Raw genomic sequence first — 18,777 nt, forward strand, 5'->3', positions numbered from 1 at the left:
TATCACCCAAACTGATCTACTGTTCCAAAGCAAACCTTATCAAAATACCAACACGTCTCTGCAGAAATAGAAAAGTCCATCTTAAAATCTGTATGGAATCTCAAGAGCCTCAAATACAAAAAAAAATCTTGAAAATGGATAACAAACTTAGAGGTCTTATACTTCCTGATTTCGAACCTTACCACAAAAGCTACAGTATTCAAAACTATGTGTATTTGCATATTAACACAAAGACAGATATTTACACACTAATAGAGACCCCAGAAGTAAATCATTCCATATATGCTAATAATTTTTGAGATGGGCACCCAAACCATTCAATTGGAAAAGACAGTCTTTTCAACAATTGGTGTTAAGAAAGCTGTATATACACATGCAAAAGAATGAAGTGAAATGCTTACCTACATGATATTCTAAAATTAACAAAAATGGATTAGATACAAATGTAAGAGCTACAATTATTCTTTAAAAATGATGGAGAATAAGGAGATTAGATAAGCACTGGGTGTTATATGTAAGTGTTGAATCACTAAATTGTACACCTGAAACTAATATTACACTGTATCTTAAATAACTGCAATTTAAATAAAAACTTTAAAATATTTTTTGTGTGTATAGTTGACACACAATGTTCAATTACTTGCAGTTATACAACATAATTATTCAACTTCTCTAGGCATTATACTAAAAACTATACAATTCTTAGAAGAAAATATAGAGGAAATATTTTTTGACATTGGATTTGGCCATTATTTCTTGGATATGATGCCAAAAGCACAGGCAACAAAACAAAATATAGATCAAAATTTTAAAAAGATTTTTACATGAAAATCAACAGTGAAGCCAACTTTAATAAATATGGAGTTTCAGTTTGGAAAATTGAAAATTTTCTGGGGATGGATGATGGTAATGTTTGTAAAGTAACATGAATACATTAATGACACTGAACTGTGCACTTAAAAATGGTAAAAGTGCTTTTATGTTATGTATTTTTTTCACAATGAGAAAAAACATTCAAGTATGAACCAACAATTCATATATATATATATATATATATATATATATATATATATATAATATGCCATGACCAAGTGGTATTTTTTTCCAGAAATGCAAGGCTGGAAATTAAACAGTGTAATGTACTGTATCAATAAACTAGAAGATGAAAAAAAATGATCATTTCAATAAACACAGAAAAGAACAGGAAAACCTAACATTTAATTATTGATTAAAAAAAAAAGAAAACTTAACAGAGTAACAGAAGTGGAACTTCCTTAACCTAATAAAGAGGATATGAAAAACTGTAGTTAACATCATCCTTAATAATGAAAAACTCAATGCTCAACCTGTAAGATAGGGAACAAGTCAGAATATATACGATGAGTACTTCTACTCAGTATTGTATTGCAAGTACTAATCAGGAAAAATATCCAAGAAGAAAAATCAGAAGACATATAGATTGTAAATTAAGGAATTAAAACATACCCATTTCCTACAACATTTTCTGATATATAGAAATTCTAGGAATCTGCTAAAAATACTTACTAGAACTACAAAGATCTTTAGCAAAGTTGCAGGATAAAGGTTCAATATCCAAAATCAATTGACATCTATATACTAGTAATAAACAATGAAATTTTTAAAAATCCTATTTATAATAGCATCAAAAGAATATCAAGAAATATATTTAACAGAAGTATAGAGCTTGTATACTGATAATTATAAAACTATAAAACATTTAGTTACAATTAACTAAATAAGATACAAATATTGTAAAGACATTTTATGTTTATGGATTGGAAACCTTAATATAGTTGAAGTAACATTATACCTCAAATTGATGTACAAATTCAACACAAAATTACTATCAAAATTCCACAGCAGACTTTTTTTGCAGAAATTGACAGTTGATTTCAAAATTCAAGAAATGTGGGAGATCTAAGATATCCAAGACAATCTTAAAAAGAAAAAAAAGTTGGAGCGCTCACATCCTTGATTTCTAAACTACAAACCTAGAGTAATCAAGACAGTGTGCAACTGACATAAGCATATACATGTGTAGATCAATAGAGTGGACTTTGCCCAGAAATAAACCCTTATTTTTTCAATCAAGGGATTTTTCAGCAGAGATGCCAAGTCAATTAAATGGGGGAATAATCATCTTTTCAACAGTGATGCTGAAACAATTGGATATCTGCATGCTAAAGAATTAGGTAGGAACCATTTTTCATACCATATACAAATTAGCAAAACGGATTCTAGACCCAAATTTAAGAGGAAAACATATAAAAACCCCAGAGGAGAGAGAGGGGTGAGGGAATAAGTCAGGATCTTGGATTAATCAATGCTTTCTTGTTTGTAACACCAAAATCACAAGCAGACACACACAAAAAAATAGATAATTTGAACCCCACCAGAATTAAAACTTTGCATTTCAAAGGTGGCTATCAGGAAAATGATGACATAATATATACAACAAAATACAAGATTTGCAAAACATGAATTTAACAATAAACTGAATACAGATTATATAAAGAACTATTACAACTCAATAATAAAAAAACTAATTAAAATAAATGGCTAAAGGATATAAATAGATATTTCTCCAAACAAGATACAAATGGTCAATAAGTACATGATAAAAATGTTCATCACTAGTCTTCAGGTAAATTCAAATCAATACCACAAGATACCACTTCACACTTATTACAGCATCCATGGAATAATGTGGATATCAATTCAACTAAACTTAAGCATGAGTTAACATATTAATCTGGTTCTTAAATTCATTAATCTGTTCTTAAGGAAAGTCATGTCAACATGTATGAAGAAGATACAAAAGCTAAGATGGCTTATTTTTGAGATATTAAAATAATTATAAAGGGAGATAAATTAAAATAGCATAAGATTGGCAAGATAGAGAAAAATTGACCAAGGGCATGAGAAACATTGACACTTTCGGGTTTAAAAACAACCAACCAATCAACCAAACAGACAATTTTTAGTAGATACCTGCATGGCTTTGCATTCAAGAGTATTAAGTTGGTTAGTAAAGGTGATCATCAATAGGCTATAGTATTAAACTGGATATATGTCAAACAGCACACACACAATTACATATATCCTCTCCTTCCCTCCCTTAGCCTCAGGCAACAATTAATTTACTTTCTGTCTTTATATATTTGCCTATTCTGTAAGTTAAATATAGTTGGAATCAGAATCTGTTGTCTTTTGTGACCTGCTCTCTTAGCATAGGTTTTCGATATTTATTCATATTTGGTAAATATCATCACTTCCTTTTTATTAACTAAGTAAAATTCTGCATTCATAATTGATGGACATTTTGGTTGTTTCTACATTTTGGCTATTATGAATAATGGTATGATGAGCATTTGTACTTAAGGTTTTGTGGGGACATGTTTTCAGTTCTCTTGGGTACACACATCAAGGATTAAATGGTTATGTTCAACATTTTGAGGAACTCCCAAATTGCTTTCTAAAACAACTGTACCATTTTCTATCTAGCAATTCATGAGTTCGGATCTTGCCATAACCTCACAAAAATTGCTATTGTCTTTTAATTATAGCATATCTTAGTGACTATCTTTTTTTCCAGTAATGTCTATTCAATTTTTTTCCTTATTTGTTAAACTACATTATCTTTTTTATTGTTGAATTGAATGTTTATGTATTCTATATGTGTCCATATTAAAAATATTGTTTCCAAATATATTCTCCCATTCCTTGTGCTGTTTTTACATTTTCTTGGAGATTTTCTTTGAAGAACAAAAGTTCTTTAAATTTCTGAAGTCCAAATGATTCCTTTTTCTTTAATCACTTGTGCTCTGGGTACCTTACCTAAGAAAACATTGCCTAACCCAAGATCACTAAGATTTATGCATATTTTTTTCTAAAAGTTTTATAGCTTTAGCTCTTACATTTAGGTCTACAATACATTTTAAGTTAATTTTTCTGTTTGGTATGAGGTAAGGGTTCAAATTCATTCTTTTGCCTGTGAACATACACTGGTTCAAGCACATTTATTGAAAAGATTTTGTATTTTTGCTCATTACAGAATTCTGGGTGGGCAAATATTTTCTTTTATTCCTTTAGAAGTGTCTTTGTCATCTGGTTTCTGTAATTATTGACAAGAAATCTGACTCACACTTGCTTTTTAAAAGTTATTGTGTCTTTTTGTCCCACTCTTTTTTTGTTTTCATCTTTTCATTTTTTCTAGTTTTGCTATGACTTCTTTACGTGTTTTTTCTTTAAAGATATTCTTCTTAAGATTCATAGAGCATCTTGAATTTGTGGGATTAACTTTCATTTTGAAAATTATTGGTTTTATCTCTTTAAATATTGCTGTTTTCCATTATCTATTTTATCTTCTTAATGACACTTTACTGAGTTAGGCAGATCTGGTGAGGTAATGATCACTGGAATCTAATCAGGCAATTAAATGGGCCAGGTCTGATGTACAGTTTTTTTCTGGATCTGCTTCATTCTCTTTGGTGTGACCCATGTAAGCTACTGATTTAAAGCCTTATCAATATTTGTTTTCACTGTGAGTCTGCCTAACATAAATTCTTACCATTTAGAGAATCTCAGAATAGCTTTCTAGCCTACTAACATAGGCACTTCAAACTGTAGTGAAATCTTTCAGAAGACTAAGGTTTTCTGGAGCAAGCTTCTTTCACCATTTGGTCTTTGATTATCTTGTGACTGCAGGGAAATTCATAATGCTTTTTAAATGTTCTTAACCTGGTTAACCAAATTGTTGAGCAGCTTCAGAGCTCCAAAAATGTCTCATAGAAAAAATTTTCTATGGTTTTGACAGTCCCCTTAAATTTTTTTTAAATTTTATTTATTTATTTGACAGACAGAGATCACAAGTAGGCAGATAGACAGGCAGAGAGAGAGGAGGAAGTAGGCTCCCTGCCGAGCAGAGAGCCCCATGTGGGGCTCGATCCCAGGACCCTGGGATCATGACCTGAGGCGAAGGCAGAGGCTTTAACCCACTGGGCCACCCAGGTGCCCAGTCCCCTTAAATTTAATTGCTAAAATTTTTCTTTTATTTTTTCTATTAGAAGATCTCTGCCAAATCCAAGCTTGATCTTCAACTTTCAAAATCTCCAAATGTCTCTAGGAAAAACAACTGTCTAACATAAATAAAATGTGCAAAATTTCTCTCCTGTTATAATTTAAACAATTAGTTGGCTTTGGTTTTATTATAGTCTAATGCTTTTTATAATAGACCAATAAAATATATCTTAATTTTTCTAGCTATCTTCTCACAGTTACATCTGTCACTACTTGCTAAAAACTTTCCCTAAATTCATTATTTAATACAGGTTTTTAATTTAACATAACAGCTAAATATTTAAATGTAAATTAGCTGTCTTAGAATTTATTGTCTTATGTCCTTTTTTAAACTCTGTTCTTATCATCTTTGGAATTAATCATGTATTTTTATTGTTTTCATTTTTCTCCTTTATGAGCTTGCAGTTTCACCTTATTCTTATTATAGCTGTCTTAAATTATAAAATTAATACTTGACTTATGCCAATTTTTTTAAAGAGATTTTATTTATTTATTTGACAGAGAGAAATCACAAGTAGATGGAGAGGCAGGCAGAGAGAGAGAGAGGGAAGCAGGCTCCCTGCCGAGCAGAGAGCCCGATGCGGGACTCGATCCCAGCACCCTGAGATCATGACCTGAGCCGAAGGCAGCGGCTTAACCCACTGAGCCACCCAGGCGCCCTTTATGCCAATTTTTAATTCCACTTTGTGCTACATTTTATTGGAATAATTGAGTTTTGTTTCAGGTTTTTTTTTCCCTTGGCGAAACTAATAATAGAAAACTATTATTCTTCTTCTAGAGTTTAACATTTTTGACATATTAATATCTCCATTTCATACTATTCTTTATATTTTAAAATATATAAATTTAAGAGATATGTACATTAGCCAAAAAATGAATTTTGCTAATTTCTATGATGATTATTTCTTCTCATTTAATTCTTCTATCTCCTGGCTTAGAATTCCTTTTTTTAGACATCATGCACAACCAGTTTCTACAGAAATAAATTTGGAAAGCAAATTACAGGTGTTCAAATGTGTGCTTTCATATGTTTTGTTTTGTTTTGTTTTGTTTTAATTTTTTGAGTATCTACCTATTTAACATTGGGTGAAATTTGCAATTCTACCTGCCAGCTTAAGTTCTACCATTTCAATGATCTAACCAATATGCTTATTTTTACATTTTAACAAGTATACCTTTCAAATCAGGATTTTCTTTTCCTTTCTCTTTCTTTCTTTTTCTATTTATCTATATATATATGTATAGGTAGATATAGATAGATAATATAGATGAAAAGATAGAGATGGGGGCGCCTGCGTGGCTCAGTGGGCTAAAGCCTCAGCCTTTGGCTCAGGTCATGATCCCAGAGTCCTGGAATCGAGCCCCACATTGGGCTCTCTGCTCAGCAGGGAGCCTGCTTCATCCTCTCTCTCTGCCTGCTTCTCTGCCTACTTGTGATCTCTGTCAAATAAATAAATAGAAATCTTAAAAAAAAAAAAAGAAAAGATAAAGATGATAGAGATAGATAAGAGATAGGTAGATCTAGATGATAAATGATCGATGATATATTAGATGACAGATTAGATAGATAGATAATAGATAAATGATAGATGACAGATAGATAATAAAGGGAGAGATGGAGAGATAGAAATATCTTTCTTCAAAATTTTCTTTGTGGTTCAAATCACCCAGTTCCTTGGGAGAGCACTTCACCATTATATGTTTCTTTTCTTGTATCTTTGTGTTGCCTTTCTTCAAACCAATATTCATTCTATGTTTATTTTGGGAGTTGATAAACACTTTGCAACTCCTTTTTACACAGAAATTAGCATTTACCTGTTACCATTAAGAAAAGTTTGACCCACCCAGCTATTTTTATGAGTATCCTGAATATTTCCTCTGTCAATTGCTCTTGCTTCTCCTGATAGAGACATAACATGCTGCTGTCATTTCTGCTGTCTCCATCTACTTCAGCAAATGATTCTGTGTATATTTTGTATCATGGCTTTCCTTTTTGCTTTCAACCTTGGTGCACACCATCTTTCAATGATTTCATAGTTACTGGATCTTCATGACCCCTTTTAGGGATTTTCATAAGCTTTTCTTGCAGTTCCCAGGTTCAAATGCGTGTATCTGGTTGTGTGTATCTGCATGTATGATTTAAATTGCACTCATATGCCAACTTACATTTATGGCCTTTAATGTCCATACCCATATGTGTTTATTTTATGTTTACTAAGAAAACTGTGAATATGGAGCAAGAGAAGAAAATGTAATTTATGTCCAGTCTGCTTTCTTCCTTCTCAAATGAAAATCCCATGGATTTTGAATGTTTCCCTTTATTATTTTGTGGAAACAATTCATAGCTCTAACTCAAAACAACTTGTCTGGGGCGCCTGGGTGGCTCAGTGGGTTAAAGCCTCTGCCTTTGGCTCAGGTCATGATCCCAGGGTCCTGGGATCGAGGCCCGCATTGGGCTCTCTGCTCAGCAGGGAGCCTGCTTCGCTCTCTCTCTCTCTCTCTCTCTCTCTCTGCCTGCCTCTCCGCCTACTCTGTCAAATAAATAAACAAAATCTTTAAAAAAAAAAAAAGACAGCTTGTCTGATTTTTTTCTTACAGTATTTCTTCTTTCTGTAATCCTTTAAAATATTTATACTAAAAAATCACATTATTTTTTAAAATTACAATTATGTATCAATTTCTATTTTTTTGGTGTCCAGAAAAACACATATATGGGAAATAAAATTATAATAAATACCTTCACCAAATACAGCTGTACATTGTTTTATCCCACTTATACAAGTTCCATTCAGACAGAGCCATTGGTTATCTCCACATGGATGCCCATTCTGAACAAAAAAGTTGTCTTGGCACATCGCAGATGATCCATTGCAGTATTCAGGGAGATCGCATTCATCAGTGGGAGGCCTACATATTTTTCCTATTGCCGAATACTGATGGGGCGAAGTAAATGACATTGAATAAAGCAGAATTTGAACATATAAATATTATTAAGAAGATGACTTTGTTCACATAGGCAGTTAGAAAATTTAAAAAGGCTCTTACTTGGCAATTGGAACAGCATTTACCAGTATCACAAACTGAGCCAGCTTTCAGTGTACATGTGGCAGGATTACAGCATGTGTTTGCCTGAGTTTCACAATCCTGAAAGGCAAACCAAATGCTCTGAATTATCTTCCAATTTTTACTTGCATTAGATAGATATTTTAATGGTAACAGTGTATTATATAATATACAGATAGATGCCTAAATCCCATGTTGGCAAACATGAAAAATAAAGCCACTTATTGATTTACGTAACAGATATTTATTAGTTACTACTCAGTGCTATATTGTGTATCCCTAGAGTAGGTTTGACTATATTGGTAGTAGGACTTTCTAAAACCCTGGGGTCCACAGAAAGCAAAACATCAAGCTCTCTGGTGCTTGTAGACAAAGAGACAATTAAATACAAGACATAAAATAAACAGAGCTATGATATATCCATTTCATTATAGTGACTAGTTCCTAATCAACTCTTATGAATCTATTGTATTTCAATAATTCTGTAACTTTTATGAGATGTCCAAAGTTTACTTTACTTTTAGTCCTCTAAAGACAAAAAGCTAGAAATGATATTTCTAAATGTGATTGAAATTATCACCATTATATCACTTATCTATATCTTATTATGCCTTGGTTAATGCTATGATTCATCCATGACTAGTGATTTTGTTTTTAAAGATTCAATTATTATGCTTAATAAAAACAACAGATAAGAAAAGATGCTAGAGAAACAATTCTTACACACACACACACACACACACACACACTTTTTGAATTCCCCAGGATTTGGAATAAGTTAATTGGACAAAAGTATCAATAAGAAAATAACAAATAACAAAAATTAATCATATTATAGCATAATACTTACTAGGGTAAACTAAATTTGCAGTATTTTCCAGAACTATTTTGTTCTTTCCAGAACAATGTCATTGTTATTGCTATTTATATGGGATTCCAGAGAATAAAGTTATATCACAGGGACTAGCTCAATTATATGACAGTTAATAGAGCTAAGATATACAACTGTGAATTCTTACTAGAAATTTTCAATTTCCATTCAGACCCAAATAACAAAAGACAAGTAGGTATTGGGAAATAATTTCCTAAAAACACATCATCCAACTAGGAATCTAAAAGCTCACTTTCATATTGGGGAATGTACACATGTGTGACTTTAGCTACTTCTATAGGGAACAGTAAACTTCTTTCATGTCTTGATTTTTTCACATCCATATGCCCATTATGAGTCTCAGGATCTCTCTCCCTTACTGCATTCCTTTTATCTCAACTCTTCCACTTCCCTCCAATTCAGCAATTTTATCTAAGACTTTTGTGGGTTAGAAAACATGCCTTTATTGGTTATGTATGGTCCAAATATTTCTTACTTAAATATTGACCTGTATTAAAATATTCAAAGCCACAAGTGTACCTCATTTTCTTGTTGATTTGTGAAAACTGTATCTATCTATTTTCCTGAATGCCAGCAGATCTTAGGTTTGGAAGAAATATGAGCATACCTTAGTTTATTGTGCTTCATTTCATTGCACTTTGCAGAGATTACATTTTGTACAAACTGAAGGTGGTAACCCTACATCAAGCAAGTCTATCAGCATCATTTTTCCAACAGTATCTGTGTCACATTTTGATAATTCTTGAAGTATTTCAAACTTTTTATTTATTATTATATTTGTTATGGTGATCCGCTTTGAGTGGTTTTTGATGTTACTATTGCAATTTTGGGGAGTGTCATGAACCATGCCCATTTAAGACAATAAACTTAATTGTGTATGCTCTGACTGTTCCACTGGTGAGCTGTTTCTCTATCTCCCTCTTCTCAGGCCTCCCTATTCCCTGAGACATAACAACATCGAAATATGGCCAACTAATAACCCTGCAATGACCTCTAAGTGTTCAAGTTAAACACTTAGTGTGTTTCTCACTTTAAGTGAAAAGCTAGAAATTATTAAGCTCTGTGTGGAAGGCATGTTGAAGGCTGAGATAGGCCAAAAGCCAGGAGTCTTACACTAAAATGTAAGCCAAAATTTGAATGCAAAGGAGAAGTTCTTGAAGGATATTAAAAATACTGCTTCACAAGGAATCTAAATGGACTTAATTGCTGATGTGGAGAAAGTTTTAGTGATCTGGATAGAAGATCAAACCAACCATACATTTCCTTAAACCAAAGCCTCATCCAGAGAAAAGAACCAATTCTTTGCAATTCTATGGAGGCTGAGAGAGGTGAGGAGGCCGCAGAAGACCCTGAAGCTGGCAGAGGTTGGTTCATGAGGTTTAAGGAAAGAAGCTATATCCATCACATAAGAGTGTCAAGTTAAGTAACAAAGTAGAAACTGTAACAAGTTATCTCAAAGATTGACTAAGAGAAGTAATATAGGTGGCTACACTAAACAACAGGTTTTCCACGTAGATAAAATAGCCTTCCATTGAAAGATGTCATCTAGGACTTTCATAAGCAGGGTGGAGAAGGTAATGCCTGGTTTCAAAGCTCAAAGGACAGGCTGAGTCTCTTGTTGGGGATTAATGCACCTGATGATTGCTAGTTGAAGTTAATACTAATTTACCATTTCAAAATTTCCAGGGCCCTTAAAAATTATCATAGATCTACTCTGCCTGTGCCTTATAAATGCAAAGTCTGGATGACAGCACGTCTGTTTACACCAAGGTTTAGTGAATATTTTAAGACACTGTTGAGACACACTGCTCAGAATAAAAGAATCTTTTCAAAATATTACTGCTTATTTACAATGCACCTGGTCACCCAAAAGTTCTGGTGGAGATGATGTACAAGGAGATTAATGTTGTTTTTATGATTGCTAACACAACATCCATTCTGTAGTCCATCAATCAAGGGTAACTTCAACTTACATTTCAAAAGGTTATAATTGCAATACAGAGGATTTCTCTAATGGACCTGAGCAAAGTTGAAAACTTTGTGGAAAGGACTTACCATACTAGGAACCATGAAAAGTATTCAGAAAGCATTAACAGAAGTTTGGAACAAGTTGATTCCAACCCTCATGAGTAACTTTGAGGGGGTCAAGTCTTCAGTGCAGGAAGTAATTATAGAAATGGAAATATCAAGAAAACAAGTAAAGCCTGAAGATGTGACTGTATCACTAAAATCTCATGATAAAACTTCAACAGACAAGGAGTTGCTTCCAACAGATTAGCAAAGAAAGTGGTTTCTTGAGATGGAAACTACTCCCACTGAAGATGATGTGAAGACTATTAAAATGACAACAAAAGATTTAGAATATTACATATATTTGTTGATTAAATAGCAACAGGGTTTGAGAGGATTGACTCCAATTTGAAAGTTCTATTTTGAGTAAAACATCATCAAACACCATCAGAGGCTTACAAACAGTTTATGAAAGAATCAATCAATGCAACAAGCTTCATTGTTGTCTTATTTTAGAAACTGCCACAGTCACCCAATCTTCAATAACCACAAGCCTGATCAGTCAGTAGACATCTGCATTAAGGCACGACTGTAACTTGCTGAAACCTCAGATGATGGTTAGCACTTTTTTAAGAAAAAAAAAAAAAAAGTATTTTTTTAATTAAGATATGAACCTTGTTTTTTAGCCATAATTCTATTTCACAATTAATTGACTATAGGATAGTATAAACATAGAACTTTTATATGTACCAGGAAAACAAAATTTATTGTGATATTCACTTTATCATGGTGGCCTGGAATCAAACCCACTGTATCTCTGAGGTATGCCTATATTCAGGAAGAATACACTCAAGAAGGAAAGTAAAACCTAGGTCAACTCAGAGAATTAATGACCTTGAAAATCACCTGTATGGATAATCTACAAACCACTGAATCCATATACTGATATAAAAGTGCACTTATCAGCTTATTACAATATAAAAGTGAGTTTGACACATTAGGGAAAATGACCACATAATACTGTAAAAATTTATAATTTTTCAAGTAATTCTGCTATATATTCTTCCAAATGAGTACTAACCTCTGCACTTCCACAGTCACATTGTTCCCCTTGTTCCACTTCTCCATTGCCACAAACTGCAGCCTTGTATGATGGATCTAAGTGTGGCTGATTTTGAAGACATTGGGACTTCGGCTTTGAAATAAAATGCGCAAAATCCTCCATGCTGCAGTTACTAAAGCTCTTCACACCCCTGGAATGACTAAACATACATCAAACATCAAATTTTTATTAAGTATTGCTTCATACATTGTGCCTAGACTTGGAATAAAGCTATTTTATCACATTCCACAAGAGTCAGAATTCTTAATTTTGTTAGTGTCAAACTTTTATTTTCTGTACAAAGGAAGTCAATTGTGCAAGAACTTATATTAAATATCTTTAGTTACAATGAAATAATAAAATTTTATTCTTATATTACACTCACTCATGAAATTATTTCCTCTTATAGCTCCTACCTGAGAAAGTACTCCATCTATTTCATTTGTTTCTTTTTCTTTTCATGACTCAAAAATGTTATAATACTGTGTTAACAAAAGAGATTGGACTTTTTGCTTCTTTTGTCTCTATTTATTTATAGATGATCTTATTCAGCACTGCATTTTGAATAACACCTATACCTGACTTCTCAGATAATTGTTTCTCTGACTTAAATTGCCTAAACTTGAACCCAGTGTCTAATTCTTTATTCAATTCTTTATTCTTAATTCTTTATTTTATAAATAACACTTAATAACAAGATAACATTTCTAAGCACACATCTAAAATACTACTCTTATAAATTTGCTACTCTTTATTATTTATTTTATTATTTATTTTAAATTACTACTCTTTATTCTTTTAGTGACATTTATTTTTCTTTAAAATCTTTATTAACAATGAAAATATTATTCATTTGCTCATTATCTTCTCCAAGATTTTTAGCTCCAGGAGAAAAGGCGTTCCAATCCCTTTGTTCTCTAGCACAGAGTACAGATTTTAATGACTTTTTAAAAAATAAATGAGTCTATGGTGGAAGCCATCTGTTGTAAATAGTACATTCTTTGGTTGCTGTTACATTATGACTTTTATTATTCTGAATAGTATTAACACACGAAAAGATTATATTCAGAAAGGTTTATAATTTGATGTAGATTTATAATTGAAATAATGAAAAGATTTATAATTTGATTATAAATTAATGTGAAGTTACTGGATTTTTAGGGCAATAGACTCAAATCATAGTCCTTTGGGTTAGGACAGGGAAATGTTATATACATGAGGCTCATGAGCAAATCAGGGATTTTTAATGGATTACCAATTATTTTTTAGAGGTCACATCCAGGTTGAACATACTGTTCAGTTATAATAAGCACAAATAATGGATTTATTGTTACATTGCAAATAATTTGGATGATTTCTATCTAAATACCGAAAAGCAAAAGAAAAAAAAGTGATACAGCATTATATTACTTAAAACAAGGCAATGTAATATATGTTTATTATGTGTAACTGGTTTATAGGGAATACACTTCCTAGTAGTAAAATCAATGTCATTGAAGGAAAATATCAATCAAAATTATATCCAACTAGAGAATTTATTTGCATCTTGAATCTTTGCAAACATTTGTTGGGCATTCCAATTCTCCATTTTCTGTTTTCCTTGATAATAGATCTTCTGATTTTCGGTTGAATATAGGACTTCCTTGTACAATCCTTACATTTCTTAGCCTTTCATAAAGTTTCATAAAGGAATATACATCTATAAATGTGAGATAATTAGCTTATGTTTAAACACCATATGTTTAAATTCTCGAAAGTAATGTTGACAACCATGCTTTCATTCTATTGATGACTACAATTTTTGTTAACTGTTATAGTTAAAGCTTCCATCATGAACTATGAGATGATCTTGGATAAGAAAGCCACTGTGTATAAATTAATGTGAAATTAATAGTGAAATGTGCAATTAATACAATGTTAATTCCCAAAAATAAAATTAACTTCTTTTTTATTTAAGCCATTATTACTTTGGGATTTCTGTAACTTACACTCAAATCTAAATACAAATTCCATCCCCAAAAATACAGATCTCAATCAGGGCATTGCTGTTTTAATCACATTTCAAGCACTCATTTTCTCACCACTCACCACAAAATTGCAAAGTATTGACAGGAAGGTGCAGGATTCTCATTACGGTGAGGTAGAGAATGCTAGAATAGATCATCTTTTGCTTAATCCATAAGCAAAACATGTGTCCAATATTTGTATTTTTTTAGAACAAGCAATACTCATTAGAAATAAAATGAATAAAACCCTGTATTCAAATATAACTCTGGAGAAGTTATTAGAGCATTTTGATTATTAATTGAAAAAGAAATACACTTCAACACATACTCTCTGTAAAGTTTGTAAAGCATGGAGATAATCAAGCAAAAATGGGAAACAATAGGATAAAAATAATTACTATTATTAAATAAGTCACAATGAATTTCAAAATATGTACATCTAAAATAATAAATATTCAATAAGAAATTAATAACAAAAAGGCATCTAGATGATCCACAAATATTTGAAAATCAATGGACATACTTCTATTTTTTTAAAAGATTTTACTTATTTATTTGACAGAGAGAGAGACAGCGAGAGAGGGAACACAAGCAGTGAGAGTGGGAGAGGGAGAAGCAAGTCTCTGTGGAGCACAGAGCCCTATGTGGGGCTCAATGCAGGGCTCGATGTGGGGTTTGATCCCAGGATCATGGGATTGAGATCTGAGCTGAAGACAGAAGCTTAACCACTGAGCAACCCAGGTGTCCCCAGTTGACATACTTCTAAACCAACCTACTAGACAAAAAAAAAAAAAAAAAAAAAGCAAGCATCACAAAGAAAATGAAAATATTTTAACCAAATAAAAAAGAAATATAAGATATCAAAATGTATGGTACTCAACTGGTACTGCAGTTAGAGGGAAACATATAGCTTTAAAGGGCTTACACAAAAAGAAAGAAGGTTTAAAATTAAATATTTGCATTTTCGCATTAAAAATCTAGGAGGAAAAACTAGTTTACCCCAACTATGCATAGAATTACAAAAATAAACTGGACAAGTGACAAAAATTAATAAAATTAAAATAAAGGTTTTTTTTAAAAAATCAATTGATTTGATAAAACCCAAGTTGGATTGATTAAGAAAAAAAAAAAAGAAAGAAAAGAAAACACAAATTGTACAGAGATAAAAGAAGTAATACCAGTAGAGATTCCAGTGACTTTTAAAGAAAAATAAATGGAATTCAGGCTTGGGAAGATGCAGAGTAGGAGGACCCTAAGCTTACTTCATCCCATTTTACAACTAGACATCACTCTCATTCCATTAATAAATCAGAGAGTGATCCAAAGACTGGCCAAATAAACTCCATGACTAAATGTAGAGAACAAGCTATATCAGAGAGGTTAAAAAGAGCAGAAATGGTGGTCAGGAGTTGTCCATAAGAAAAGGGGAGCTGTAGGATCTGAGAAGGGAAAGTACCAGGGGGCCATGGAGGGTAGTGGGGAGTGAATCCCCATAACATCTGCCTTGAAAATCAGAGACTGAATATCATGAACTTGTATAACCAAAACTTGGAGCCTGGAACTTCAGAAGTTTGGGTTAGCCAGAGAGTGAGTAATAAATGGATCCTCACCCTTAAAGAAACAAGCTCTCAGAGAGACAACATAGAAGTGACAATTTGCACAACAAAGAAGCAAATGAGAGGGAAATTAGTTTATACTAATTTCAGAATGTGATGAGGGACTTCTCCAGCAACAAAAGACCTGGCAGGCGCCATTCTCTTCTCTTGCAATCTAGTATAAACATAGAGTCACTATGGGAGATGATACTACACTGACACTTGCTACTAAGTTGTTAGCAGCGTTCCCTGTCTGTGAGTTCTCCGGAGGAACAACACAGTCCAAGGCTGCCAGCCTCAGCCCTGGGCTCAGTGCAAGTTTTGTTAACTCCACACATGTCCTCTCCAGTTGCCTCAAGAATAATAGCCACAAAACACATGCCATACTGGGTGTCCACTACACTGTGAGGGATCTGGCCTATGACTAGCAGCTCAGTGCAAATTTTGCTAAAATCACTGTCCCACCCTCGAGTACTCTTGCAGTCACATCCCCTCAGAGCCAGCCTGCCTGGGTCTCACTACCACCACAGAGAGCAAGCACAGCCCACAACAGGTAGAGAGCCAGTGTAGACATCTGGACTGAAAGATAAAGCAACTCAAACACAACAGCATGATGCAGGCAACACACAGAGAAGACTCCCTTGAAGTGTGAGATTCTGGTGAACAGGAAACACTGCACTGCAGGACACTATAGGACCTCTTCTTCATACAGGCACTACTTTCAAAAGCAGAAGATGTAACTGTCTTTCCTAACACAGAGAAATAGACACAGAGAAGTACACAAAATGAGACAGAGAGATATGTCCCAAATGAAAAACACAACAAAATCATAGCAGGAGATCTAAGTGAAACAGATATATGTCTGACAAAGAATTTAAAATAATGATCATATAAGGTTACTCATTGGACTTCAGAAAAAGTGGAGGATACCAGTGAGAACCTTGACCAACAGATACAAAATAATATATCATAGATGAAGAACTTAATAAGTTAAAAACAAAATAGATGGAATAAGTAGTAGACTACAGGAAGTAGAGGAGTATATCAACAACCTGGAAGATAGAGTAATGGAAAACAAGCAAGCTGAACAGGTGGGAGACAAATACTGCATAATGAGAATAGACTCAGAGAACTCAATGACTCCATCAAGCATAATAACATTATACTATAGGGATCCCAGGAGGAGAAGGGTAAAAAATAAAATGTATTTGAAGAAGTAATAGTTGAAAGCTTCACAAATCTGGGGTAGGAAACAGATCCAGATTCAGAAAGCAAAGTTTCCCTCAACAAATTCAACCAAAAGAGGTCCACACCAAGACACCTATTAATTAAAATGGTTTAAGAAAAAAGAAAAAAATAGGGATAAATAATTGTAAAGATTGCAAGAGAAAAGAGGATGGGTACATACAAAGAACACTTCATAAGGCTATCAGCTTATTTTTCAGCAGAAACTTTGCAGGTGGGAAGAGAATGGCACAATATATTCAACGTGCTGAGAGGGAAAAATCAGCGTCCAAGAATACCCTATCCAGCAAGACTATCCTTCAGAATAGGAGAGATAAAGTGATTCCCAGACAAACAAAAGTTAAAAGAATTGATGACCACTAAACCAGCCCTACAAGAAATCATACAGAAGACTCTGTGAGTAGAAAACAAAAACATAAGTAAAAGTAATAAAATAGGAGGAACAAAAGCCAAAAAAATGAATTATACCTGTAAAAATCAGTCAAGAGAAGCAAAAAATAAAAAGATGTAAAATATGATACCAAATATGTAAACATGGAGGCAAGAGGAGTAAGAATGAGATCAAAACTAAGTGACTATTAGCTTAATATAGACTGCTATATGGAGAGGATGTTCTGTAAAAATTGAATAGTAGAATAGAATAGTAGAATAGAAAGAATAGTAGTCTTTCTCCAGAAATTAAAAAAAAAAAACAGTAATATATTTTAAAAAATTGTTTTCTTCACTTGTATTTATCACTAAAGAAAACCAGCAAAACATGACCAAGAGAAAGAGAAGAAAGAATCAGAGAAAAACTACAAAAACAATGAGAAAACAACTAACAAAGTGGCAATAAATATATACATATCAATAATTATTTTGAATGTAAATGAACTAAATGCTGTTCCAATCAAAAGACATAAAGTGAGAGTATATTAAAAAAAAAATACCCTTCTATATGCTACTTACAAGAGACTCATTTCAGAACCAAAGACACCTGTAATTTAAAAGTCAGGAGATGTTTAAATAACAGCTGTTGGCCAAGATGTGGACAAGGGGGAACCCTCCTGCACTGTTGGTGGGAAGGCAAATAGGTACAGTCATTCTGGAAAACAGGATCCTCAAAAATTTAAAAATAGAACTACCCTATCATCCAGCAACATGCAAGTTAAATAACATAATATGAAACACTGAATGAGTCAATCAAGAAATCAAAGAAGAAATCAAAACTACATGGGAAAGAATGAAAATGAAAACACAATGATCCAAAACCTTAGAATACAGCAAAAGCAGTTGTAAGGGGGACGTATATAGCAATGCAGGCCTACCTCAAGAAACAAGAAAAATCTCAAATAAACAACCTAACCTTAAACTTAATGAAACTGGAAAAAGGAGAACAAGTAAAACCAGCAGAAGAAAGGAAATAATTAAGATTAGAACAGGAATAAGTGATACAGAAACTAAAAAAAAAAAAAAAAAAAAAAATGAAGGTGATGGAGGAGGAGGAGAAGGAGATCAATGAAAGAGGAGCTGGTTCTTTGGAAAGATCCACAAAATTTATAAACCTCTAGCCAGACTTATGAAAAAAAAAAAAAGATTTATATAGACAAAATCACAAATAATGGGAGAAATAACAACCAACACCAGAGAAATACAATTGTAGGAAAATATTATGAAAAACAATACAACTGGGTTTTTTTCAAGATTTTATTCATTTATTTGACAGAGAGAGCAAGAGAGCACAAGCAGGGAGACCAGCAGAGGGAGAGGAATAAAAGCAGGCTC

At 32.9% G+C, this 18,777-nt stretch overlaps 1 protein-coding gene across 1 annotated transcript in view; it reads right to left on the minus strand.

Annotated features, from left to right (window-relative positions):
- ADAM2 (ADAM metallopeptidase domain 2) overlaps positions 1-18,777 on the minus strand; it is a 135,180-nt gene that overhangs the window by 42,776 nt on the left and 73,627 nt on the right. Inside the window, exons 12-14 of the mRNA XM_044268200.1 lie at positions 12,147-12,327; positions 8,146-8,244; positions 7,838-8,033 (exon numbers count right to left, since the gene is read on the minus strand). Of these exons, the coding sequence (XP_044124135.1) occupies positions 7,838-8,033; positions 8,146-8,244; positions 12,147-12,327 (476 nt within the window). The remainder of the gene's footprint in view (positions 1-7,837; positions 8,034-8,145; positions 8,245-12,146; positions 12,328-18,777) is intronic.

The sequence above is a fragment of the Neovison vison genome, chromosome 11 (genome assembly GCF_020171115.1).
Source record: "Neovison vison isolate M4711 chromosome 11, ASM_NN_V1, whole genome shotgun sequence".
Classification (NCBI taxonomy): Eukaryota; Metazoa; Chordata; class Mammalia; order Carnivora; family Mustelidae; genus Neogale; species Neogale vison.